At 51.5% G+C, this 27,310-nt stretch overlaps 1 protein-coding gene across 6 annotated transcripts in view; it reads left to right on the forward strand.

Annotated features, from left to right (window-relative positions):
• Positions 1-379: 379 nt before the first annotated feature.
• The window catches only part of ETV4 (ETS variant transcription factor 4), a 63,460-nt gene continuing 36,529 nt past the window's right edge, over positions 380-27,310 (forward strand). Inside the window, exons 1-4 of one of the 6 annotated variants that reach the window (XM_075911131.1) lie at positions 403-755; positions 1,165-1,266; positions 1,369-1,462; positions 1,679-1,726. In XM_075911131.1, the coding sequence (XP_075767246.1) occupies positions 1,222-1,266; positions 1,369-1,462; positions 1,679-1,726 (187 nt within the window). In that variant the 5' untranslated portion in view covers positions 403-755; positions 1,165-1,221. Of the gene's footprint in view, positions 756-1,164; positions 1,463-1,678; positions 1,727-27,310 lie in introns of all 6 variants that reach the window. The other 5 variants (XM_075911130.1, XM_075911129.1, XM_075911128.1 and 2 more) reach the window with 5 other exon arrangements.

The following is a 27,310-nucleotide window of genomic DNA, read 5'->3' on the forward strand; positions in this document are numbered from 1 at the left end:
ATAGTATTTGAACATGTACATGCGGGAGAGGAAACACCCGATTTGCACACACGTGGCTGTACATGCAGGCACTTATTTCTGTGCAAATGCAGGGCCTGCAATGGTGTTTTCTTGTATTGGCGCTAGGCAAAGACCTTGGGTGTGGGAAGCCAGGGTTGTGTGGCTGATCCGACGGGACAGAAGGAGATTCGAAGTGTGTGATCTTTTCAGAGTCTCACTGAAACTTTAAAAAACCCCACCCTTCACAACAGTAGTGCAGATGCTTACTCCCCCCGTGAGCGAGATTTGGCAGGCCTGGGCGTGGTTAAACCTGGGTGGAATTTCATGGTGTGCGCCGTGCACAAGCCGGACCATACGCACACTCGGCTCAGCACAAGCGCCGGCTCCCAGTCCCTGGCAGACCTTTATGAATGAACTTTGGGCGTTTTTTTATGAATGGGAGCCCCAGCCGTGAATGAATCCCAGAGTGACGCGATCTGATTGGGCCTGGAAGCCGTGGCCGCGCCCCTTTCTGCTCTGGGTGAGGGCCACGCCGAACTGTGATTGGCGGGCGTGTCCCAGCCTGGGGCTTCATTCACAAAGTCAATGAAACAAAGAAGCAAGAAAGCTGAGCCTGGGAAGGAGGAAATGCACCAATGGGAGGCTCCCCCCGGGCTCACAACTGTCTGAGCCGCCAGCAAAGCGAGCCCTTTCCCTGGGAGAAGCTCAGCACGCACAGCCCTCGGGGCTGAGCCGCTCCGGCAGCCCGGGCGCAGGTGAGAGACCGGGGGAACAGGGCAGGAGCGCCGGGGAGGAAGGGGGGGGATAACCCCTGGGGAGGGGGGAGCGAGGCATTACCCCGCCTCTTCGCACAAGTTTGGCCAAATGCAGCGCGAACGGCGGGCGCCTGGTTGCGCACTAGACCCGGCGTTGCGGCTGGGGAGCAGTGAGGGGGCAGCGGCCGGTCCCCTGCCCCCAGGGACGCCTTAGGAAGGGCGCGAGGGGGGAGGGTGGAAGGTTCGAGCCCCGCTCCTGCAGCTAGGACAAGCCCCAGCGGCGTGTGAACGGGGGGGGGGGGGGAGGGAGATGCAGCGGGGGGAGGGTTAAGCAGGTGCAGCCGAGTCTCCAAGGGGCGCGCCCTGGTTCCCCCCCAGCCCCGCTGAAGCAGGCTCCGTGTCCCTGCAGGTCGCTGCGCGGAGCCGGCTGCCCCATGCCCGCGAGGATTCACGCCTGGCCGGGAGGATGAACGGGTACTTGGACCAGCAAGTGCCCTTCACTTGGCCGCACGTGAGTAGAGCGCGGAGCCAGGCTGCGGGCAGCGCCCAGCCCCGGGAAGAGGGGGCCCCGTCCCGGCGTGACTTCCCCAAGCTGGTTTGTGCTTCTCTCCAGAAACCGCCCGGAAATGAGACCCTCAGCGGCCGAGCTCTGATGGGCACCCGGCGACCCATGGACCCAGGCTTAGCACCCCCTCAGGACTCGGAAGGTAAAGGCAGCAGCGCTGGGGGGAGGGACAGTGATGGGTGGGGGCACGGGGGGGGGGAGGGTCAGGGCTCGTGGGGAGGGAGGGGTGTAGAGATCAGCCCCTCCCTTCCCTCTGCTCCACTCCCCCACTGCCCTGCAGTGTTTGTGTGTCTTTCCATTCCCGCATCACCTGCCCTGGAGCATCCTCCGGTGACGGCCCCTTTCGCTTTCCTTCCAGACCTTTTCCAGGACCTGAGCCAGTTTCAGGAGACGTGGCTGACGGAAGGTAGGCGCCCTTTGCTCTCTCTTTGTGGTGTGTCTCTCCTCTGTGTGCCGCTGGCGTTTGCCCTCTTCTCCCTTCGCCTGTCCTCCTCCTTCCCAACAAGCAATACATTCCTCAGCCTGGCCAACCTCTTGTATAAGTCCAGGATTATGAATCACACTATTATGCCGGGTATGTGCTTATGAATGGAACTTGGCCTTTGGCCCATTGACAGTGTCTGCAGGCAGTTTGCGGGAATTTTGTGTTAATTTGTCCCTTATCTTTGTTAGTTGCCAAACTGAGGATTTCTTAAATAAACAAGGGAAGGTTGCCTTCAGTTTGGGCCACAAAAATGCTTTGCTGCGACTTCAGAAAAGCCAGCTAGCGTGGAGGAGGCTGTCTGGGAATGTCTCTGCGTCTCTACCCAGTGTGTTCTGTTTTGATGTCTAAACTGGTTTGCCTTTTGGCTTCAGCTTTGAAGGGCAATGATCAAATCCCTCTGAGCCCAATTAATTTAAATTGCAACTGTTTTTTAAGTGCAGCCAACATTTTAAGAGTTAAAATGTAGAATTTCCTTATTAGCGGAAGAAGTATTCTTGTGTCTTAAAAGGCACCTGGTATATTATTGGTACTTTACCATGTATTATGAAATGTTTGTAATTGGAGAAGGCATCTTTCCCCTAATTCTACCACAACAAGAAAATACACTCCTGCTGTTTTAAAAATGTATCTGTTGAATGCAAAAAAAAAAAAAAAAAAAGCTTCTATTTTTTAAAAATCATGTGTTCAATTCTATTCAAACCAAAATGAGGGAACTTTTTGGTCAGGCGATGTTCAGGGATGTAGACTGCGTGGACAGCACATTTCATCTGGAGGCCAGGCCAGGTTTAGAATACTTGTCTTGTTCATGCTACAAGGGGGAAAAGAGGTGGATTTCCTTCAGCTCATCTATATAAATATCCTTCATCCATTCCGATTATGAAAGAGGTTCTTTTAAATCTCAAAAAATGTGGCGGGGGATGAAAAAGACGCAGGCTCAGATTTGGATTTTGGTGGAGTTTCAGTTCTGGCCTTCTGGTTGGTGACAGTAGTTTTATATGTGAAACTGTGCAAATTGAAAGAGCTGCACTAACCTCTTGTGCTGTGTGTTCCTAAGTACTAGCATGCCCTGCAGTGAGTAATTTGTAAAACTGATTAGAAGGGAAAGAGGAGACCGTGTCGAGATCCCAGAGCTATGGGCAGAGAGAAAACATCGTTAGCTAGCAATGCAAACCACAAAAGATATAGCAAAGACGTTCTAGTTCTCTGCCTGGGCATACGTTGGGTGAAAAGTTGCGGAGAGCTGCCTGACGCTGACAGTGCCAGGCTGGCAGAAATCTCTGGATGCTGTTTCCCAGCTCTTGTCGCTGGCTTAGCCGATTGGACAAGCCAATTCACTCTCTCTGCCCAACCTCCCCACTTGCAAATTGATAATCCATGTTAAACCTTTGCACCTCTGGAGTAACCTGCTGTCCCAGGATCTCAGAGCACTTTAACGACGGTGGTGAATGAACCTCTGTGAGGTCTGTATTGCAATCCCCCTGCTGAGGCATGGAGCGTCTCGGTGACTTGTTCCAGGTCGCACAGGGAGGAACGGATGGACCCCAGGGCTTTCGATCCTTGGCCACATGATGTAACTGCCACACCAACTCCCCTTGATGGGGATAAAACAGATCCAATTTAGCCGGGCAACTTGTGTTTGTAAAGTGCTCTGTCGTCTTTGGATGAAAAGACGCAATTGTTTTTTTTTTATTATTGACTGTTTGGTGCTGGGAAAACAGGAGATTTTGGGGGAAAGGAGCTGGTGGACTGGGGGGAGGTGTTTCCTGCCAAGGAAATTGTGGGCCTTATAAATCATAGTTAGGGTCATTGGCAGAGTTCTGGGAAGCTGCTTGCATCGTACCTCCAGAGTTTGCCTTCCCCACCACTTTGTCTTTCATGCGATCCAACTTCCAGTGCCAAACTGAAGAGAAATCCTGAGCTTGCCAGTTATTTACAGACCAGATGCATTGTGAGCAATGACCAGCTACAACAAAAATCCCTGTATTTCTTTGTCCAATAGTGAGATGCTCTTTCTGTGGGCACAGTCCTCCCGGAAACTGTCGCACTGCTAGGACTTTAAATTCCGCTCACCGAACCTAGTCAGCATCCAGCAGGAGCCCTAGATGAGTTTGTGCTTGCGTTTTAACTGCCCGGGTCTTCTTCCTGTAGATCGTAAGTGTGGGGTGAACTAGTGCTTCAGCTGATCTAAAATGCCGTAAATTTGTGAATGAAAAAAACAAACGTCAGACTGAGGATTTAAGTGTGAATTTTTCTGAGGAATTTCCCTGTGAAGCTCTGTACTAACCGGTGTTTCTTCAAGTGGTTTGCTAACGAGTTTGCTAATCCATTATTATCTAGTCTCTGCCTATGTGACGCTTTCTGCTAACTTTTTTTGTAGCCAGTTTAGACACTTCTTAGCTTACAGACACAGCTTTGAACAGTGCAGGGGGAAATCTGAATAATATTAAAAAGTGAAACTTTGAAACTATTTGACGTATTTCCTGCCTTCACCTCGCGCACTTGAGAAATGGGGCTTTGTTGTTGTTGTTTGTTAAAGGTTCCTGCAGTTAAAAATACCACAGGAAGGAACCAACTTGTAAATATAAAATGGGTTTTGTGCCAAGCGTCCAGTGGCGCATACAATAAAAAATTAAAGTGGGATCACTTAACTTGGTTCTACAATTAACTAAATTCAGGAGGTTTTTATAGCAGTAAGTTGGGCCCAATTTCCACATCACACTGGTATAAAACACCAGTCTTGGCGCATATGACTGTCATTTTTAGCAGACTCTGGAATTTTAGGCCTCATAGTCATAACTTTCCCTTATTATTCTCTGTCTGAATTGGAGCATGTTAGAATGAGATGTGACAGTAGCAGGAGATGACTGTGGAACTAGTTTTCAGTCAAAGCTTTCATAAATGTGACTCAGCCCTGGTCTACACTAGGGAGTTATTCATTCAAAATACGGAGGGTTATTTCGAAATAAGTGAAGCGTCCACATGACCCCGCCCGTTATTTCGAAGTAACAGGCTGGTTACTTTGAAATCTGTACTCCTGCTTTCCTCAAGGAATAAGCTTATTTCAAGCTAGTTATGTTGGGAGTTATTCTTTCGAATTCAGTTATTTCAAAATAACTTCCTAGTGTAGACATGTCCTCAGGATTCACAGACACAAAGGGTTCCCTGGAGAAAAGTTTTTGCATTTTCCTTAGTTGTCTGTGCTGACTCCTTTTCTGTTATAAGAACCACTGGGAACTCGGGGGTGGGGTAAATATTCATTTGTATGTCCCTGGTCTGAAAGTGTTGTAAGTGCTATGGAGTAAGATGAGGCAAGTGTTGATAACAGATGTCATTTAAGTGACTAAAATATTTCAGAATAACGGGCTGCGGAATTCGAACTCTGTACTCCTGCTTTGCAGCAGGAATAATGCAAATTCCAAACTGATGAGTCCAAAATAACATTCGTGTGGATGCTCTGGGGCCACTAATTTGAACTCATTGGCCTCCAGGAGGCCTTCTGCAGCTTCCTGAGGCTCGGAGTCTGAGGCAGCTCATCCACATTAACAGAACCTGCCTTGAGCTACATTTCATTCTTCCCCGAAGCAAGGGGGGCGAATTGATGAAATCGGGCTTTCTTACGTCAAACAAAGTCACTTGGAAATCCTGGTGTAGACGTGGCCTTGGAAGCATGCCTGGTGGTCTGGGGGCAAAGAGGATGGGTGCAAATTTCTTGCACGTTCTGAGAGACGGGCAGTGAGGGTGGAGAACTGGGTCAGTGAGGCGGACTGACGGCTCTGGTTCAGGGCACAGGGCTTGACTGATTACAAGTGCTTTCCCCCTCCCCCTCTTCGCGCCCTCCCTGAGCCCCGTAGGGCCGTGGCTCCCAACCTCAGCAGACTCCTGCACCCCTTTCCGGAGTCTGATTTGTCTGCTGGGCCCCCACCTTCCACCCCACTTTAAAGCTCCTTGCTTACAAAAGCAGACCTCAGAACGCAAGCATCCCAGCACACAATTGCTCACTGCCCCGGGTTTCACGTAGGATGATCAAAATCCATTGGAATATACATGGACGTTGCAGCAGGTAGTCGGGGTTCTCAACATATTTAGCCTCGTGGGCCACGTATGCAGCCCACAATGTGTCACCTGGGCCGCAGGGGCTGGGGGCAGGGCCCTCACCTCCAAACCCTCACTCTGCAGGGCCAGCCGGCAGCCCCACCCCCACAATTGCCCTGGACCCCAGCTTTGGAGGGCCAGGCGGTATCCCTGGAGCTCACAGGGTCGGGTGGCTGACTAGTCTCTGGGGCTGAACGGCAACCATGGACCCAGCCACATGGCTGACCTGCCGACACAGGGACCTCGCAACAGGGGTTGGCAGATCAGGCAGAAGCCTCGGCTCCCTGACTCTGGGGCTTGTCAATACCCCGGACTCCCAGCCCCGGCTGCATCACCCTGTGGGACCAATCAGGAGTCCTGGGCCCCAGCTCCACAGCTGCCCCGGGCCCCCCAGAGCGTACAGGGCCCAACCCTAGGGCCAGCTAGGAGCCCCAACCCTGAAGCTTGCAGCCTGGTGGCCTTTAGCCCACAGCGGTAGCCCAGCAGTGGGCTGATTGGCCCGGGGTTGAGACCTGCTGGCGTGTCATATGCAGACCCTACCCGCTGGGGTAGAAACACATCGTTGTCTGTACTGAGCGTGTGCCGACTTGGCGAGTGCTTTTCATGTAGCCGGTGGTAAAACTAAGCCAACAGCCAGAGATGAGTGGAGTTGTGCCCCCTGGAAGAGTTCTGTGCAGGGAAGCCGATGCAGGGCCTTGGACAAGGTGGAGGGGGCCCACTCTGTGCTCCTGGAAGGGGCGGAGCCTTGAGAAGAAGGGGGCGGGACTGTGGCAGCATGGCTCACCCTCAGTCCTTAGAGCCGCCTGAAGCACGTTCCACAGTGCGCCAGCGTCCGTTTAAAGGGCTCTGGGTGCTGCTGGAGCAGTGGCGTCTGGGAGCCTCGGGCTCTTTAGAGTCGCTGGGCCCCGGGGTAGTTGCCCTCTTTGTCCCCCTCCTGTTGGCAGGCCTGGGTCTGTGGGTACATGCCCCCTGACTTAATACCACTGCAGCAGGGCGGCATGCCTCAGAGCTGCGGTCTGGCCTTGCCCCCCTGTGTTTGATTCCTCCACCTCGCAGCAGATCCCCCCCCCCCGGCTGTGCAGGGCTGAGGTCTGCTGCCCTTCGCGCTGTGGGGCTCTGAGGTAAGTCGGCAGCAACTCCGGACAGGCAGCGGGCCCTGGTGCGCGCTTAAAAATACCCAAATAGGCACAAGCTCTCTGGGCAACGTGCTGAGACCCCCAAATCTCAGCTCCGCCGTGGCTATGGCTGAATTTTCACCTGGGGGCTATTGTCGGACTCTCCCTGGGCACCTGGGAGCCCCTCCTCAGTCTCGTGCGGCGGCAGGTTTCTCAGGGTTATTCGTTCCCTCTGCTGGATTTCTGGGGCGCATGGTCCAGGCTAGGGGCTTCCACCAGGGGATGGGCCAGGCCTCCTATCCTAGCAGTCAGCCAGCTGTCCTCTCTCCTTTAACGCCGGCTGAGGCTCTGGGTCTGTGGCACCCCTTCTGCAGTGCAGCGGGGAACGGATTTGTCCATTCGGCTCTGGCACAGCCGAAGCGTTTTGCAGCCACAGTCGGACAGAGGCTTTTGGGCACCAGCATTCGCAGCCGGTACTCGTCTCCCTGCTTCCAAAGGCCCAGGATATGCTTGTACGAAATAACGATAAAACGCTAGCCAGGCCTGTATTATCTCAAAGGCCTTTTTTCTGGCAGTGGGCAGGTAGCTTGTGGCTGTGGTCTTTGCGGTCTCTGGACGGCGCTAGTGACACGTTCAACGGTTTGATTTTTGAGTCCCACCCTAGTTCTGCTCCCGTCCTGAGCTCTTCAGAGACGTGACGCTGATTTTCACTCCCTCCCCATCTGCATTACCTAAAATTCCCCACTATTTCCCCGTGTGGGCAGTGGTGATGAGGGAGGTGCCGGCGCAGAGAGGGGTTCCATGCTATTATATAAGATAGGGGGATATATCATCTCATAGAGATGAAAGGGACCCTAAGAGGTCATTGAGTCCAGTCTCCTGCCCTCACAGCAGGACCACATATGATCCCTGATAAATTTGCCCCAGATCCCTAAAGGTCAAGGTCCCCCCCCCAGCTCCCCCAGCTTGAACTCACAACACTGGATTTAGCAGGCTAATGCTCAAATCACTGAGCTATCCCTCCCCCTGTTGAAAGTGCTGTGGTAACGTAGACCTGCTTTGAGCGGGAGTATAGTAGCAAGGGGCTGGACACTTGAGAGTAAAGGCAGAAGCTGTCACAGTTCACATTGCTTCTTATGGCTGCCAGATACTTTCACAAAAAATACCGAACATGGCAGGAAAAAAATTGGTTGAACAAAAAAAAAGGGGGGGGGGGAGGACCAAAGTTGTTGAGGGGAAAAAAATGCACATGCAAAAAGAGATGCGCTATGCCTTTAAATCCCCTTTTTTCCCCGCTCCCCATCCCTGCCAGACGTGGACCAAGTGGCCGTCTGTCTGAGAAAAATAGAAAAGACTGGACATTTTACATGCAAATACCGGGCTGTCCAGGTCAATACCAGACACCTGCAACCCTACTTATGAATCCACTTGAGTCACTTGTGCTGCACTTTTGAGTTCCCAGGGGCTGGCGTGAATGAAATGGTCACAGGCTCTTGGAATGTTGAAAACAGGTGTGGACCAAAGGAAACTTCCCTTCCAAAGCAGTGTCGATCCAGGAGCTACCTCCTGCCTCCGCCCCAGTACTGCCGCATAAGAAGTCCTGCCTGTGTGTCATAGGGCTGGTAGGAAGGTATTTTAAATTACACTAAAATCACCTTTTATGTTAATCTGCATCTGCAAAAACAACAAGGAATCCAGTAGCACCTTAGGGCATGTCTGCACTGGGGAGTTATTTTGAAATCATTCCCCTTGAGTGTGTCTACACAACACCCTTAACTCGAAATATGCTGTGCAATTTGCACTATGCAAATGGTGTAGCTTATTTCGATTGACAAAATAAGCTATTTTGAAATACATTTTACAGCACCAAATTTTGAAATAATGTGCTATTCCAAAATTCCCCTTAACTCTCGTGGAACAGGATAAGCCTTCTGTTATTTTCAAATCTGTTTTGAAATGACAGGCTGCTTCACTAGATGAGGAGTAGCTTTTTGGGGAGGCTTCCAGTATCCCGAAATAGCTCCGCCGTGTAGACATACCCCTTATTTTCGAAATGACAAGGCGAGTGTCCACGCTCCCAAGCCTGTTGTTTTGAAATAACGGGCTTGTTGTTTTGAAATAATAACTCTTGCCTGTGAAGAAGAATAAGCTTATTTCAAAATAGTTATTTGGGGAGTTGTTATTTCGAAATAAATCACCTGGTAGGCTATGTCTAGACTGCAGGCTTCTTTCGAAAGAGCCTCTTTCAAAAGTTCGCGTCTAGACTGCAGGCGGATCTTTCGAAAGAGAAATCCGCTTTTTCGAAAGAGAGCACCCAGCAAGTCTGGATGCTCTCTTTCGAAGACGGCCTCTTTACATTGAAGAACGCCTTCCTTCGAAAGAGGAACTTTCGAAAGAAGGCGTTCTTCCTCGTGAAACGAGGTTTACCGCCATCGAAAGAAAAGCCGCGTTCTTTCGAAATAATTTCGAAAGAACGCGGCTTGAGTCTGGACGCAGGGGAAGTTTTTTCGGGAAAAGGCTACTTTTCCCGAAAAAACCCCTGAGTCTGGACACGGCCGTAGTGTAGACATAGCTTTAGGGACTAACAGGTGTATTAGGGCATAAGCTTTCGTGGGTAAAACCCACTTCATCAGATGAATTGGAGTGGAAGTTATAGAACCAGGGATGTATATAAGGGAGGGATTAACAGGTACAGCAACTCTGTGCAACAAGAGTGACCTCCGGTGGTGATCCAGGCTGCTTCTAAGTAAGGGGTCCCTGTGCCAACGTCATCAAGGCCTAATGCTCGACGGTGTATCTACAAAAGAGAGCTGTGGCTTGTGTTCATTCTGCATTCATTCAAGCCAGCTCTTGGAACCCTGCTGGAATGGAGAGATCCTCAAAATTGGGTGACAAGCTACCCAAGTGTGGCCAACGTGTAAAGGTGACGGGAGAGATCACGTCTTTGTCAGAGGTGTGTACAGCCCAACCACCTGCCCAGGACAGCACCTCATGGCGTATCGGAGCCTTAACCCCCTGGGCCCTTTGGACTGAGGGATGCCTGGCTTGCCAGAGCTCTGAACATGCATGTTTCAGCAAACCTCTAGATTTGGACCCATGGCTCCCAGGGAACGTCTTTTTGTGGATTTATGGTGGGTTTGGAGTTTGTTGTGTGTCCTCCTGGCCTCCTCCTCCTTGGCCGTTTTTTCTTTAACATTTCGCACGTTGTACCAGTACGGTGCAGACCTACGGGGGCTATTGCAACAGGGAAGGCCTAACGCAGATCTGTTGCCGGGGTGTCTAGACTTGTTCGATAAACTGGGAAAGCAAGTGAGAAAAGACAGGCGATGGGATGATCAGATCTTCCTGCTTTGGCAGAAAAAAACAATCGCAGCAGAGGTTTTTCTTAGGAACATTGGAGGCGTGGTCTTCAGTGTGGGAAGGTGGGGTGGGAAGGTGAGCTGGGGCGGGTGGGGCAGGTGGTTGTACAGAACTGGAAGCAGGGGTGCAGCTATTTGGAGGAAGCTGACTGGGGGTGGACACTCTCCAGGTATGTTGCTAAGCGTCCGCCATCTGGCGGGAAAAGAGTTTGTTGAGTGTTGGGACAAGGGCTGGTTTCAAATGCTGGACTGAAACCAGGATTCTGTTCCAGTTAGGGTTGCCAGTTAGATCCTGCCAAAAAAACAGACACACTTGATCATGGGCGGGGGAGACGGGGCGGGGCTAGCCGGGAGGAAAGGGGGGGCGGGAAGCAGAGCTGGGGAGGTGTCGGGGGCCACGGAGCTGGACGGGGGGGGCTGGAGGAAGGGGGGCAGGAAGCAGACCTGGTGGGAGGGGGGGGGGGGCGTGCAGCCACTGGCTACAGCTGGAGTCCTGCAGGCTGCACCCCTGGCAGACACTCCCTTTAGTTGCAAGCCGAAGCCGGGCGGGGGCGGTGGTGGGGGCGGAGGAGAGGCTGGGGGTCACTCCCCCCGCCCGGCTTCTGCTCACAACCAGAGACTCCCAGCTGGGGGGGCGGGGCCACGATTGGCACTGGGAGCCCCTGGTCACATGCAGAAGCCAGGCAGGGGGAGTGGCTGGGAGTCCCGGCCACTCTTCACACTCCTGCCCCACTTTTGCACACGACCACAGGGCTCCCAGCACCAATCACAGCCCCGCGTCCCAGTCGCTCCCCCGCCCCCACCAGGCTTCCGTCCGGCGCCCAGCCGGGAATTCAGAAAATACCGAACATTGCACATTGCACATTGCACATGTCTGGTATTTTCTGAATTTTTCTACCGGACCAACGGTGCAAATACTGGATTGTCCGGTAGAAAACCGGACACCTGGCAACCCTAGTTTCCTGTAGGCCTGGTCTACACTAGGCCCTTAGTCTGAAATAACCCGCCGCCCCCTCTGCAAGGTCAAATTTGTAAGGGATGTGGCCACGCCACCAAGCCTGGGATTCCAGAATAAGGAGCAGTGGAATTCAAACGCTGTGCTCCTGCTTTTCATGAAGAGGAATGCTATACCCAGACTTGTAAGTCCGAAATAACATGAGTGTCATGGGCAGGCGGAGCAACTAGAGCTGGGGGAGGCAGGACCCCCGCCTCACCTACAGCCCCGCCCCGCCACTGCTGAAGCCCCGCCCCTTCACCACAGAGCGCAGAAGGAGTGAGCGTGTGCATGCCCCAGCACTAGGGAGGGAGGATGCTGCTCAGCCCAGCCTCCATGGCCCCGGAACACCAGGGAGGGCAGGTGCTGGGAGCAGGTGCTCTGGGGGCGGAGCATGGGCAGGGCCATGCATGGGGTTTGGGAAGGCCATGCCTCCCCCTGCCTAGCCTACTGCACGCCCATGGTTAGCGTGGATGCTCCAATGCCGCTAATTAGAATTAATTCGCCTCCAGGAGATGTCCTACGGCTCCCCAGAGTGCTTCCTGGGGCTCTGAGTCCGAGGTAGCCTGTCCGCATTAACAGAGCCTGCCTCAGGCTACAGTCGATTTTTTTTTTCCTCGTCGCGAGGACACGGAAATTCGAATTTGTAAATTCGGGTGCCCAGAAGTCGAAGTTAGTCCATTGGAAATAATCTCCTGGTGTCGACACGGCTATAGCGGTTGCCTCAGTCTCTTGCTGTTCTTAGCAGAAGTGTGTCTTCTAAGGTCGCAGGTTCAATTCCGCCTGCCGACGACCACTGTTGCGAGCCACGTCGGGCCAGCCTAGCTTCAACAGCTGAAAAGATACGGGAACAAATTCTGAATCAGTCAGTTCGTTAGCACCTGGAGTAGGGGTCTCAAACTCAGTCTACCTTAGGGTCAGTGCCAGTCCTCAAACCCTCCCCCTAGCAGGGCCTCCCCACCCCCCGTAGAGGTCTGGGAGGAAGTGCCTCTCCAGGTCCCCCCTCCGCTGCACATTTCTCAGCACCACCTGTTGGCCCCAGGCGATTGAAAACCCCTTGGGGGTCCCCTCCGCTACCACCTGCTTCCAGCTGCTCCCTCCGAGTCACTGCCGGCACGCCCCGGTGGCTTGGGGGAGGTGGTTGTAAAGCCATCCCGTCCATAGGATGGCTCGGGGTGGCTGCTCAGGTGGGGCCCTGGACGGGTGGGGGCTAGCAGCAGGGGCTGGGCCCCCTGCATTCACTGGGGTGGCGGGAACCACAGGGAAGCAGAGCGACTAGGCTAGCCTGGGCGATGGCAGCGGAAGGGAGCGGAGCAGAGGCTTCTGTATCGTTCCATTTCCCCCATGGCTCCCGCCACCGTGGTTAGTGTAGAGAGGGCCTAACTCCTGCTGCCATCCTGTGCCAGGCCCCCCAGGCCTCCAGTGAACCTGGGGGCCAAGGGATGGGGCTTGGGAGCAGAGGTGGAGCAGGGCCTGGGCTTGGGGAAGGGTACACACATGCACACACACCTCCAGGGCAGCAGGGACTCATATGCCGGCAGCCACATGTTGGCCAGAGCTGCTTGGGCCATAGATAGCCATGGGCCATGAGTTTGAGGCCATAGATAGCCATGGGCCATGAGTTTGAGACCCCTGACCTAGAGGATCAGAGGGTTATAAGGACTATCGCTCATGGATTTGTCAAGAAGAAATTATATCAAACCAATCTAAATTCCTTATTAGCAAGGGCTCTGGGGAATGAGGGAAGCTGTAGACACGATACGTCTTGATTGTAATAAGGATTTTGACCCAGTCCCATGGGACCTTCTCCTACACAAATTAGGACAGGCAGCTGCAAAGCTGGCTGAATGACCACGCTCAAAGAGTCGTTATCAATGGTTTACTGCCGAACTGGGAAGATGTATCTAGGGAGGTCATACAAGGGCCTGTTCTGGATTTGGAACTATTCAGTATTTTCATTCATGGTGAATATACTTCTGAAAGTTGCAGATGACACCTTCATTCATGACTTAGATAATGGAGTGGGGGAGGGCGGGCAGGGGGAGGGGAGAAATATAATTCCAAAATTTGCATCTGACACTAAGCTGGGAGGAGTTGCAAGCACTTTGAAAGACATGATTAACATTCAATACGGCCTTGGTAAACTGGAGAACTGGTTTGGAATCCGGAAGATGAAATTCAGTCAAATCAGTGCAAGATACGAAAAAAATCAAACACACGACTACAAACTGGGGGCTATGTGGTGGTGGTGCCGAAAAGGATTTGGGGTTACTGTGGATCACAAATGGAATATGAATCAATGGGATGTAATGGGAAAATGTGCATTAACAGGAGCATCATATGTGAGGGTACGTCTACACTACAGCGCTAGTTCGAACTAACTTAGTTCGAATTAGTTAATTCGAACTAAGCTAGTTCGAACTAACGCATCTAGAACTAAAAACTAGTTCGAACTAGCGTTTTGCTAGTTCGAACTAGTAAGTCCACATTGAGTGGACTCTGAACAGGGCTTAAGGATGGCCGGAAGCAGTGCCGGCAGGGCATAAAAGGAGGACTTAGAGCATGGAGATACTGTCTCAGGCTAGCCGAGGGCTGCGCTTAAAGGGTCCCGACCCCCACCCCGGACACACAGTTCTAAGGGGTGCCCCGCTTGCAAAGAAGTTCTGGCTTGGAGTGCCCTGAGTGCCCACACTGGGCACATCACACCACTCGGCCATCAGCCCGGCTGCACTTGCCGCAGGCTGCCATCTGGGGAGAGGGAGTAATTGGGGGGCTGCAGGAGAGCTTCCACCCCCAGAAGCCCGCAGAGCCAGCCCAGTCCTCCCCATCGGGGGCTCGTACCCCATTCCTCCCTCACCTCCTTCCACTTGCCCTTCCCTAGCCCCCCTTCTTCTTGATGTACAAAATAAAGATAACGTTTCTTCCAACATTGACTCTGTCTTTATTGAAAAAAACTGGGGGAGACTGGGAAAAGGAGGTGGGAGAGGGGAAGAGAAAGGCTGGGAGAGGGGAGGGCAACTAACATGATCAGGGGTTGGGAACAGGTCCCAGATGAAGAGAGGCTACAGAGACTGGGACTGTTCAGCTTAGAAAAGAGGAGACGGAGGGGGGACAGGATAGAGGTCTGTAAAAGCAGGGGTTGGGTGGAGAGGGTGCATTCAGAAAAGTTCTTCCTGAGTTCCCATAAAGAAGGACTAGAGGACACCAAAGGAAAGGAATGGGTAGCAGGCTTGAAACTAGTAAGAGAAAGTTGTTCTTGACAAAGCAAATAGTTAACCTGTGGAACTCCTTGCTGCAGGAGGCTGTGAAGGCTAGAACTAGAACAGAGTTTAAAGGGAAGTGAGATCAAGTCATGGAGGTTGGGTCCATGGAGTCCTATTAGCCAGAGGGTAGGAGTGGTGTCCCTGCCCAAAGTTTGTGGAAGGCTGGAGAGGGATGGCACGAGACAAATGGCTTGGTCATTGTCTTCGGTCCATCCCCTCCAGGGTCCCTAGGGTTGGCCGCTGTGGGCAGACAGGCTACTGGGCTAGATGGACCTTTGGTCTGACCCAGGACGGCCATTGTAAGCTCAGGGCTCAGTGTCGGGGGTCTCAGTGGACCCCCTTGATTTTCATTCACACCTGGTCCTGGGTGGCCAGGCTGGCAGCTCTCCTGCCCTAGACGGCCACTTTCCTGTGCCTAGTGCGGAGATCGTGGACGAGGTCCACGATGTCCGCACTAGCCCAGGAAGGTGCCCGCCTCTTGCGGTCCAGGGCAAGCTCCCGGGAGCCGCCAGCCTGGTCCCGGCAAGAGGGGGTGGGCTGGGGGGCATCGGGTGGGTGGCTCTGTGCCGTGCCAGGTGCAGGGTCTGCTAGCTGGGTGCTGGCAGGCTTGCACCTGGCACGGGCACCGTAGCCAGCCCGTGCCCCTTTAAGGGGTCCGGGGCCGGGAGGGGGGCATAGAGTTTCCCTGGTGTTGGCCAGAGTGGCCACCAGGGAAACCTGGGGAGGGCTAGCCTCCCACTAGTTCGAACTAAAGGGCTACACAGCCCTTAGTTCGAACTAGCTAGTTCGAACTAGGCGTTAGTCCTCGTAAAATGAGGTTTACCTAGTTCGAACTAAGCGCTCCGCTAGTTCGATTCAAATTCGAACTAGCGGAGCGCTAGTGTAGCGCATAGGAAAGTTAGTTCGAACTAACGTCTGTTAGTTCGAACTAACTTTCTAGTGTAGACATACCCTGAGACATCAGAACTAAGTGCTTTCTGCTGCTTGGTACTTGACTGCATTCGGGTCTGGACCCCACACTTCAAGAAGGATATGGACAAATTAAGAGAGTGCCTAGAGGAGAATCATAATTATAAAAGAGCTGGAAAACCTAAAAATGGGGCATGTTTAATCTTGAGATAAGAAAACTTGGGATGATCTGAGAAATCTTCTCCAAAGAGGGTGAAGAGAGGCTGTTCTCAGGAGTGACAGAACAAGGAGCAATGGTCTCAAGTTGCAGTGGGGGAGATCTAGGTTGGATATTAGGAAAAACTATTTCCCTAGGAGGCAGGTGAAGCCCTGGGATGGGTTTTCTAGGAAGGGGGTGGAATCTCCATCCTTAGAGGTTTTCAAGTTGCTTTGGGCAGGGGGCTGGACTGGATGACCTCCTGAGGTCTCTTCCAGCCCTGGGATTCTATGATTTTAAGGACCGTTATAAAGAGGATGGTGATCAATTGTTCTCCGCATCCTCTGAAAGTGGGACCAGACGTAATCAGCATGAACTGCAACAAGGGCGATTTAGATGAGAGATTAGGAAAAGCTTGCTCACTGTAAGGCTAGCAATGTGTTCTGGAATAGGCTTCCAAGGAGGTTGTGGAGTCCCGGTCGCTGAAGGTTTTTAAGAATGGGGGCCGAGATTAGATGGATCTCTCAAGGCCTCTTTTAGCCAGACATTTCTATGCTCACACCGCTGCAACAGAAGGAAAATGGGCACAAATAACCTTGGAGGAGGGTATGTTTACAGCCCTGCTACAACTGGAAAATCTGACTGAATTGCTCCTTAAGGAACATTCCCCTCAAATAACAAGTAGTCCTGTGGCACCCGTGGGACGGAGGGCCCAGAAAGTTCTTCCTGGCAAATAATAACCATTTAAAAAAGCAGGGACAAGAGCAAATTCCTCTCTGGCTAGTCCCTGAAACCCAAAAGGTTCATGTTAGTAGAACAGGAGCGGCAGAGTAAATGTCACTTCCTTTGCTGGGGCCGTGGGCTGTAGCACTCTGGAGATCCGTCGTATGCCATGTGTAGACCGGCATAGCCTTTCCGGAGCAGCGTTTGCTGTGTTGGCTGTCCGGGTTAAGTGGTGCGGCCCTTCTTCCTTTCCTGTGCACATTTTGCTCTATTTTATTATTGATATTGCAAGAGTGACTAGGCCTCTCCACCGTAGGGTTGCCAGGTGTCCAGTTTTCTACTGGACAGTCCGGTTTTTGGGCCTTCTGCCCGGTAAAAAAAATCCAGATAATACCGGACAGGTGCAATGTCCGGTATTTCCTGGTTTTCTGGCTGGGCGCCCAATGGAAGCCTGGCGGGGGAGTGGGGAGTGACTGGGAGGCGCGGCGTGATCGGTGCTGGGAGCCCTGGTTGCGTGTGAGGAGGTGGAGGGGCAGCCTGGTCCGTGCTCCTGCGCGCGGGTCAAGCGCATGGTGGAGCCGCAGCCGGACTGACTCGTGTGAGACGGGAGTGCCCTGAGATCTGCACAGCCCGGGTCAGTCCTGCGACCCGCCGGCTGATTCGCTCCCCCGCCCCCTCCTAGCTGGCCGGTTGGTTGATTCTCCCCGACTTCTCCTCCAGGTCTTCCCCGGCCAGTCGTCCCCTCCCCCGCCACCAGCTCTGCCTCCCACTGGCCGGTTCCTGCTCTGGATCTTCCCTGGCCAGCCCCGCTGCACCCCCTGCCAGCCCTGCTTCCACTGGCCAGTTCTCCCCTACTCCTCCTCCTGAGCTTCCCCGACCAGCTCCATCCCCGTTGGCCACTCCCCCCCCAACGAACAGCCCTGCTTCCCATCAGCCCCCCATCTCCCCCGGTCAGCCCCGTTGCCCCCCCCATTAGCTCTGCTTCCACCCCTCCCCCCCCCCGGCCAGCACCGCTCCACTCCCAGCTAGTCCCTCCCTCCTCCCCCCATGAAGCGTGTCTCGTATTTTTTTTATGACTACCTGGTAACTCTACTCCACAGGGCTCCTGCTCAATCCCAGCGCAAAGCAGCAGCCCCCCCCCCCCCCCAGAGCGCATCATTTTATGGCCAGAAAGTGAACAGGTCAACGCAAACAGGCGGGGAGCCCAAGACAACAACGCGCCGGCGTGGTAGGCAGCTGCCCAGCACACCCGCTGTCTCACCATTGCCAACGTTTTCACAGGCTTACGGAGACCTGGAAGATTTACGTCCGCTGGTCTGCGGAGATGTGGGAGCTGTAAGAAAAGTTGAAACTGTGGTGGTGGGGGGGTTAAGATTCTGACCACCCTAAAGATTTGTAACCAGCTAGCAGGCGCCCCCGCCTGCACGGCCGTCAATGGCCGTGATAACATCATCGGGCGCCCGGGCTGGCGATGCCCTAGGCGACTCCCTAGTTTGCCTAGGCTCACAGGCGACTCCCTAGTCTGCCAGCTAGTGGCTCCAGAAACGATTTGTGACCCTTGCAAGCAGCGTTCAAACATGCTTACAAACCCGTTGTTGTTTTTTCTCCGCTGAAGCCCTAGTCTGGTGCCTTTTTCTGTATATCCTCTGGGCATTACGGGCATGTCTGCAGCAGGAAAGTATTTCAAAAGAACGACATTCAAAATGATAACTCCCCAAATAACAAAATCGAAATAGCGTGTCCTCACTATGGAGGAGCCTCGAAATTAGTGCAAGGCAGTTCCTCCGTTAATGTGGACGCGCTACGTTGACTTAGAGCTCTAAGAAGCACTGAGGAGTAATTACTCTGAGGGGTAGTTATTTCAAAATAGCGTCCACACGACCATTATTTCGAAATAACTATTGTGAAGGAAGTGTTATTCCCCAAGGAAAGCAAGAGATTTTAAAATATCCAGACCATTAGTTTGCAATAATGGCCTTGCTCAGCTTCTTATTTCGGAATCAGGGGGGTTATTTTGAAATAACTCCCTAGTGCAGGGGTGGCCAGCCCGTGGCTTGTGAGCCGCATGCGACTCTTCCCCCCCCTTAAAGTGCAGCTCGCAAAGTCCCCCTGACCTCCAGCTCCCTGTGCTCCTCAGGGAGAGGAGCTGTCCGGCGTGGTGTTTCAAAATGGTGTCACCAAGATGGTGGCGGCTGACGGAAGCCCGATGTCCCTTTTTTTTTTTTTTGCGCTCAACTTTGGAGGGCTGGTGGGGAGCTCTTCCTTTTTTTTCCTCAACAAAAATTGCTGAAAAAAAATTCTGGTGCAGCTCTTCGTATTTTTTCCGCCACTCTTTCGGCTCTCTTTGTTTAATGGGTTGGCCACCCCTGCCCTAGCGTAGACCAGGGCTATATGCCGTTCCAAGGGCAGATTTTCCCAGCATGCACTGCTACAAACATGGTCACGACGCGGCAATTTTGCCTGTGCAGAAGTGTTTCAAGTAACAGCTGCGGCAACGGCACCACTACTTGGGTACCAAATCACGGTTCGGCACCACCGCATGGAGAGCGTGTAAATGAATTTATGTCGGCTTTGTACCCCTGAGGTGAGGCCTCTCCCTGAAAATGTACAAATCCATGCTCTTAAGAGGCGGAAGGAATTCTTAGCAGAAGAAAGTAGAGAGTCCTCACTGGAAAAGATTCTTCATTTGTTCTATTGTACAAGGGATGGTACTTGGTCCTGCTGCGAAGACAGGGGACTGGACTTGATGACCTTTCAAGGTCCCTTCCAGTTCTAGGAGATAGGCAATCTCCATTCACTGTCTCTGGGGTAGAGGCTGTGGGGAGCTCGGTGCAGGCGGTTTTGTGGTTTTCTCCCAAGTTTAAGCTTTCATTGAAAAATAATAATAATCCCAGCCGAGAGAAATCACACCTTGCACTGGCTTTCATCCCGGCCCACAAGCAAGTGTGGCTTGATGAGGCATTAATTCCCGGAGCCCTGCTATTACTATTGAGTTGCTAGCGCTGTTAACCATTTCATTGTTCCTCCTCCTCCCAAGAGATGGAGGGGGCCCATGGGGAATGAGACTGCGGCTACTCAAACACCTTTCTCAGACAGCCTCTGGGTTATTCTGAAACACAGCGGCGCTTGCTATATTGATGAGGCTGTTTACAGTATCTTCAGCCGGAAGTGCAGGCCTCTTGGGGCGCGTGAGCTGTTGATTGTTATCTTTGTGAAGAGAGAGGTCAAGTTTTTGGCAGGTCAGATCAGCGGCCAATATGCTAGAATCGTCTTCTAAATTGCCCACCTGTGAGAGCCTGGCTACTAAATGCATCCTCTGAAATGTTCCCCCTCCTTTGAGTGACTTACAAACTGCAGCTTCTCCGTCAGTACCGAGCTGTCTGCTGGAACGATAGCTTTGCAAAGGCCGTGCCAAAAAAAGAGCGAGATAAATGCATGGAGGTTAGGTCCATCAATGGCTATCAGCCAGGATGGGTAGGGTTAGTGTCCTTAGCCTCTGTAGGCTACAGCTACACTGCTGGTTTTTTTGTGGGAGAGGCTATGCAAATCACGCTCCCATTTGCATATCTTCTTCCGATTCTTTTTGCGGAAGACGTTTTGCCGATAAAAAGCCCCACGTAGCCATTTGTTGGGAAAAAAAAAACCTTTTCCGCAAGATCCTGTAAACCTTGATTTTTGAGGAATAAGGGATTTTGCAAAAAAGGGGTTCCCCCCCCCGACAAATAGCCCCCTCTTCACGTGGCTTTTTATCAGCAAAGAATCAGAAGAAGATATGCAAATGAGAGCATGATTTGCATATCCTCTTCCACCAAAAAATGGCAGTGTAGCCATAGCCTGTTTGTCAGAGGCTGGGAGCGGGTGACAACGGAGGGATCACTTGATGATTCCCTCGTCTGTCCATTCCCTCTCGAGCATCTGTCATTGGCCACTGACAGCAGACAAGACACTGGGCTAGATGGACCTTTGGTCTGACCCAGTCTGGCCATTCTTATGTGCAAAGACATAGGGGATTTTTTTTTTTTTTTTTTTTGCTTCCAGGACTTTGGCATATCATTCCCAGCTTGAGTTTTGTCGGTCTGTAGCTATTTGTGTCACAACGAACTCTCTAGGGCTATGTCTAGACTGCAAGCCTCTTTCGAAAGAGGCTCTTTCGAAAAGATACTTTCGAAAGAGCCTCTTTCGAAAGAGAGCGTCTAGACTGCACACGGAACTTTCGAAAAAGCGGCTTGCTTTTTCGAAAGAAAGCATCCAGTGAGTCTGGATGCTCTCTTTTGAAGAAGCCCTATTTACATTGAAGAACGCCTTCTTTCGAAATAGGAACTTTCGAAAGAAGGCGTTCTTCCTCGTGAAATGAGGTTTACCGCCATCGAAAGAAAAGCCGCGTTCTTTCGATTTAATTTCGAAAGAACGCGGCTTGAGTCTGGACGCAGGGGAAGTTTTTTCGGAAAAAGGCTACTTTTCCCGAAAAAACCCCTGAGTCTGGACACAGCCTAGGATTCCAGGGTATTTTGTTTGTGGGAAATAATGAACCCTAGTTAGCACAAGCCACGTATATAGTCAGCTAACTTCCAAAAAAAGAGGGAAAGAAATTGAGGCCTGGTCTACCCTACAACCTTGCCACCTTATGCCAACCTAACAATGCATGCGTCTACGCTACCAGGTCCCTTCCGCTGGCCTACCTCACCTGCAATGCTGACTTACTTACTTCACCTCCATGAGAGACACAGCACTTCATTCGCTGTTGAGGAGTCAACAGAGAGGCAGTGTAGACGCAAGTGCTGTGTAAGCTGATCGAATTGGCCTCCACAAGGTGTCCCACAATGCTCTGCTGTGACCGCTCTGGAGATGGTTTTCAACTCCATAGCACTGGACGCAGGAAACAGCCTGTTCCCCGTGAAAGCCCCGGGGAACTTTTGAATTCCTATTTCCTGTTTGATCAGCGTGGAGAACTCAACTGCGCATGGCAACTCAACAACCCAGACGTGCTCCCTGCTGGAGTTCCCAGGAGGTGGTGGATCTTACTGGGCAGTGGAGGGAAGAGTCTGTGCAAACACAGCTCAGATCCAGCTGTAGAAGTGTAGACAGCAGGGGCTACAGCCAAGGCACGCAGCAGTCCTATGTGAAAATCAAAGACCTTTGGCAGGCGTATCAGAAAACGGGGGAGGTGAACAGACCGGGGAGTTGACAGCCTCACCGGCCCCTGGGCAAAGTAAGGGGAGAGGCTCTGTACTCCCAGAAGGGGCGGGGCTTCACACAGAAGGGGCAGGGCCTCACGCGGAAGGGGTGGGGTTGGGGCAGCCAGCCCTCAGCTCTGCCCAGAGCATGGCATACCTCTCCCCTCCCCCAGCCCTCAGTGCTGCCTGGAGCCCAGCGTGCGGCACTCCGGCGGTGATTTAAAGGACCCAAGGCTCAGTCATGGCCAGGAAGCCCAGGCCTTCTTGAACCACTGGGCTCCCAGGGAGTTGCCCCCTTTGTGTCTCCTCCCCACCACCATCACACACACACATTGGAGGGCCGGACCGTAGACATGTTGCTTCTACAATGAGCTGCACGTGGTTTTCAGCAGTGACTCCACCACTCCCCCTAAGCCCAGTGTGGACACCCCCAGGAATGTGAATCCTCAGGCACCAAGGAGGAGGACATTCTGGGCAAGGAAGAGGAGGAGGAGAGTGGGAGGCAGGCGAGCAGGGGGATCCGTTCTCCCTGAGAACCAGGCACTATTTTAACTCTGGAGCCCAGGCAGTCCCCGGAGAACATGGTGGCCAAGCAAGATGGGGAAAACACCTCTGGTGAGTGTGCAATTCCAATCAACTGTAGGCACTTCGGCTTGATGTTTAAGTGAGGTGTCATGCATATCTGCCTCCCGGTGGCCACACAGAGGGTGCCCCACAGAAAAGGCTGTGTGGGCACGCCCAGGGATGGTCTGGAAATCTTCCCTGGAGCTCCTTGTGGAAGGTTTCTAGGGAGGGCTGCCTTGTTTCTTCCACCCCTGGAGGGCACTTTCCCAAGTCACTCCAGTATTAACTCATCTGGCCCCATTGCGACACACAGCATAAGGACAGGTGTGTGCCACATGCCTGCAACATCTGCTTGCTTGCCACCTGTCCCCCTCAGAAGACATATCACGTAGGGGCACCTAAGCGAGACGGGGGCAGTTTTCAGTACAAGTGCTCAGACTACAAACAATAAAACATGACTCCCTCCACCCATGGTGATTTGTGGGTCCCTCCGCCACAGTTTCCCTGACATGCTGGTGGTTGGGAGGAAGGGAACTCAGAATCTGCAAGCAAGCAATCCCTCTCCCCTCACCCATTCCCAGACTCTGATAGAAGCCAGGGACACCATCCCTATACATCCTGGCTAATAGCCATTGATGGACCTAACCTCCAGGAATGTATCTAGTTCTTTCTTGAACACTGTTAAAGTCCTGGTCTTCACAACCGCCTCTGGCAAGGAGTTCCACAGGTTGACCGTGTGCTGCATGAAGGAAAACTTCCTTTTGTTTGCTTTAAACCTGCTACCTATAAATCTGCGAGTCTAGGGCAATTACTTCCAGCAGCATTAAGGGGAGGGAAAGTGTTCTCTTGGGGCTGCCTTGCATTTTGCACACCTCACAGTGGAAAGGCCTTCAGCCCAGCCTCCACACGGGCAGAGAGGCTTTCGCGGGTGAGACGATGGAAAAAGAGAACACGTTCATGTTCAGCGAGATAATGAACACCTCCGGGACAGCGGGGATGGAGCTCAGAGCCTGGAGGATTTCAGTGTCTAAAAACCTGGACATGGACTTGGGGAGCAGGCCAGGAGCATGTGCGGGCCACGCAGGAAGAGATGCTGCGGGTGAAGAGGAACCAGCCGGACATGCTGAGGCATCGGGTTGAGCTTCAAGAAAACCACTTGAGGCGAGATGCCGTCTGCAGAACAGCCTGCCAACATCGACCTATTCCCGACCCCCCTCTCCCCTCAAATGGTCTCTTCCACTCAACAGCGGGGGAGGGAACTCAGAACACGTAGCAGCCATTCAAAGACCTTTGATGGGCCAGACGTCTGTGCTTTCACGGACAAGTCGACTCGATTTCTCCCCTCCCAGTTTGATCCCACCATTTGCCCCCCGTTAAATGATTTCCCTGGGTTTTTTTCAGTTTCTTTGTGTGTGCAATAGCAGTGGGGGTTTTGAGAAGGAAATGCTCTTTCATTATTCCACGCATGAAGTCGCTGGGGAGTGGAAAGGAGCAGGGAAGCTGCTGCAAAGGAGATTGCATGGGAAGGGCCAACACAGATAAGCCAGGCTCGTTACTGTGGGTCGTTACTGGACTAACATAACATAAGAACGACCATACTGGGTTACGCCAAAGGTCCATCCAGCCCAGTGGCCAATACCAGATGCCCCAGAGGGAGTGAATCGAACAGTGATCAAGCGATGTCTCTCCTGCCATCCATCTCCACCCTCTGACAAACAGAGGCTGGGGACACCATTCCTTACCCAGACTGGCTATTAGCCATTAATGGACTTAACCTCCATGAATTTATCTCGTTCTCTTTTAAACCCTGTTATAGACCTAGCCTTCACAACGTCCTCAGGCAAGGAGTTCCACAGGTTGACTGTGCACTGTGTGAAGAAGAACTTCCTTTTATTTGTTTTAAACCTGCTGCCCATAAATTTCATTTGGTGGCCCCTAGTTCTTATATTATGGAAACAAGTAAATCACTTTTCCTTATTCACTTTCTCCACACCACTCATGATTTTATAGACCTCTGTCATATCCCACCTTAGTCTCCTTTTTTCCAAGCTGAAAAGTCTTGGTCCCTTTAGTCTCTCATATGGGACCCATTTCAAACCCCTAATCATTTTAGTTTCCCTTCTCTGAACCTTTCCTAATACCAGTATATCTTTTTTGAGATGAGGCAACCACATCTGTACGCAGTATTCAAGATGTGGGTGTACCATGGATTTATATAAGGGCAATAAGATATTCTCCGTCTTATTCTCTATCCCTTTTTTAATGATTCCTAACATCCTGTTTGCTTTTTGGACTGCCACTGCACACTGCGTGGATGTCTTCAGAGAACTATCCACGATGACTCCAAGATCTCTTTCCTGATTTGTTGTAGCTAAATTAGCCCCCATCATGTTGTATGTATAGTTAGGGTTCTTTTTTTCCAATGTGCAGTGCTTCACATTTATCCACATTAAATTTCATTTGCCATTTTGTTGCCCAATCACTTAGTTTGGTGAGCTCTTTTTGAAGATCTCCACATGGGCACAAAGGCCAGGGTTTTCAAAGCCTGCTACAGACCTTGCCTGGCATTGCCCTGATATCTGGCTGCTCAAAACTGGCTGTCAACCTAGCCACCGCCATGCCCCATCCCTGCAGAACTGTTTCTTCCCTTTGACTCACAGATATTATGGAGCCTGCAGCAGGCTGTGATAACAATGGGGGTGCTGCCTTCACGGCTATCTAACCTAGGAAACAATCTGCTGAGTAACTCTTTAAACACATTCCTCCAGCATGCTGCACCCATTCACCTATTGTTGAACTGCTCCTTGCTGTGGTCCAGGTGGCTTCATGAGCCATGGGAGCAATGGGAAGGCTGGGTCTCCCGGGATCTCTGCATTTCAACGTCACCAATGGCTATTTCACAGTCTGGGAAGAAAATCCCTGACTGCAGTTTTCTGAGCAGACCTGTGTGGCTAAATAGGTGTGTGCTGTGCACTGTTCCCGATCTTCCCATGGTGATGTCCATGAAATGCCCGTTGTCATCCACCTGCGCTTGGCTGTCAACCTAGCCACCTAGACAACAGACGGATGTCCGTTGTCATCCATCTGCCATGGAGAAGGAACCCTTTCAGTGTGAGTATTCTTTGGCACGGTGGTCTGGTGCAAGATCAGAATAGGTGTTCTATCTGTCACCCCAACCACAGCTAGGGAACCCAAGGAAACAACAGACCAGTCAGTTAAACATCTGTGCCAGGGAAGATAATGGAGTAACTAATTAAGGAATCACCGGAAGCAGACGGACAGAACCAGAGCCGGCATGATAAAGGGCACCCTGAAGATAGGGCGGTGGGATGGGTCTGGAAGATAATAAGGTGATAGGTAGCAGCCAGAAAGGCTTTGTAAAGCACAAATCACGTCAAACCAATCCAATAGCTTTCTTTGATAGGATATCAAGTCTTGTGGATGAGGGAGAAGCGGTGGACGTGGTATACCTAGATTTTAGTAAGGCATTTGAAACAGTCTCGCATGATCCTCTTATCAATAAACTAGGGAAATGCAACCTAGATGGGGCTACTATAAGGTGGGTGCATAACTGGCTGGATAACTGTTCTTGGAGTTATTATTAATGGTTCACAATCATGCTGGAAGGGCATAACAAGTGGGTTTCCACAGGGGTCTGTTTTGGGACTGGCTCGGTTCAATATCTTCATCAATGATTTAGATATTGACATAGAGAGTATGCTTATTAAGTTTGCATATGATCCCAAGCTGGGAGGGGTTGCAAGTGCTTTGGAGGAGAGGGTCATAATTCAAAATGATCTGGACAAACTGGAGAAATGGTCTGAAGTACATAGGATAAAGTTTAATAACAACAAATGCAAAGTGCTCCACTTAGGAAGGAACAATCAGTTTCACACATACAGAATGGGCAGCAACAGTCTAGGAAGGAGTACGGCAGAAAGGGATCTAGGGGTCATAGTGGAGCACAAGCTAAATATGAGTCAATGGTGTGACACTGTTGCAAAAAAAGCAAACATGATTCTGGGCTGTATTAACTGGAGCGTTGTGAGCAATGTAACACCATGGTCCGGTGATGTGGTGGGAGCCTTAAGGGTTAAAGCCAACTACCCAGTGAAAACTACTGGATGATGATGAAACAAATGATTTTTTATTAAATGGAATGATTCTTTTATCAAAACCAAATAACTTTCAAATGATTTTAAAAAACAAGCAATTACCTAATGCTTATACAGGGTGCAAAAACCTAAACTTAGCTATACTTAACTAATTACAAACTTCTTTGGTTACAATTCAACTATACCAAATCATTGTTTCTAATTCTCTTAAGGCAGCGCAGCATGCAAGCAAAAAATACAAAAACAAAGCCAATATAATGATGATAAAAACTTCGTCCACAGACAGCCCCTCTATGGTTATTTCAGGCAGCTGGTGGAGTTAGTTATTAATCTACCTCTACAACTTAACAACTCCTGGGTTACTATTTTTAACACCTTATACTTAGCCTAAATACAACACCACTACACAACACAAGATTATACAATTTACACAGTGTGGTTAATAGAACTCAGTTACACTTTACAGAATTACACAGTGAAATTAACACGATTCAACTGTTAACTAAACCAATAACTAATATATTTAAGCAATGCTTACAAATTCAGCAACGATAACAGCACAAAGACACACTAGAACTCGGGGCATGCTCAGGACTCACGCACCCCTATCTTTGACTCGAAGGGTGGGGAGGCGGCCTCAGGGTTATCAATCCTTCAGCTGGGCAAAAAAAGACACGGGCCCTCAACACTCGGAACCTCGCCGAACAAAGGGGTCGAGGTTCTTTTATAACATAACCTGATATCCGGTACCTTATTAGGATTTGTTCCCTGGCCGGGCCTGATAGGCTGGTAATGAGGTAATGTGCAATATTGCCCTATAGGATTTTTCATGATGCCCTCCTGATGGCCCCGTGGACAGTGCCGAGTGCGGGCATAGTCAGGGTTCATGGCAGTTGCGTCTAATCTCCCTATGCCTACCTCCCTACCTTCAAGGACTGGTCAAGAGAGTCTTAACTATTTCTTGCAGCTGTGTTTTATCTTTTCATGCTCACCTCCCTATTT

This window comes from Pelodiscus sinensis, chromosome 29 (genome assembly GCF_049634645.1).
Source record: "Pelodiscus sinensis isolate JC-2024 chromosome 29, ASM4963464v1, whole genome shotgun sequence".
Taxonomy (NCBI): Eukaryota; Metazoa; Chordata; order Testudines; family Trionychidae; genus Pelodiscus; species Pelodiscus sinensis.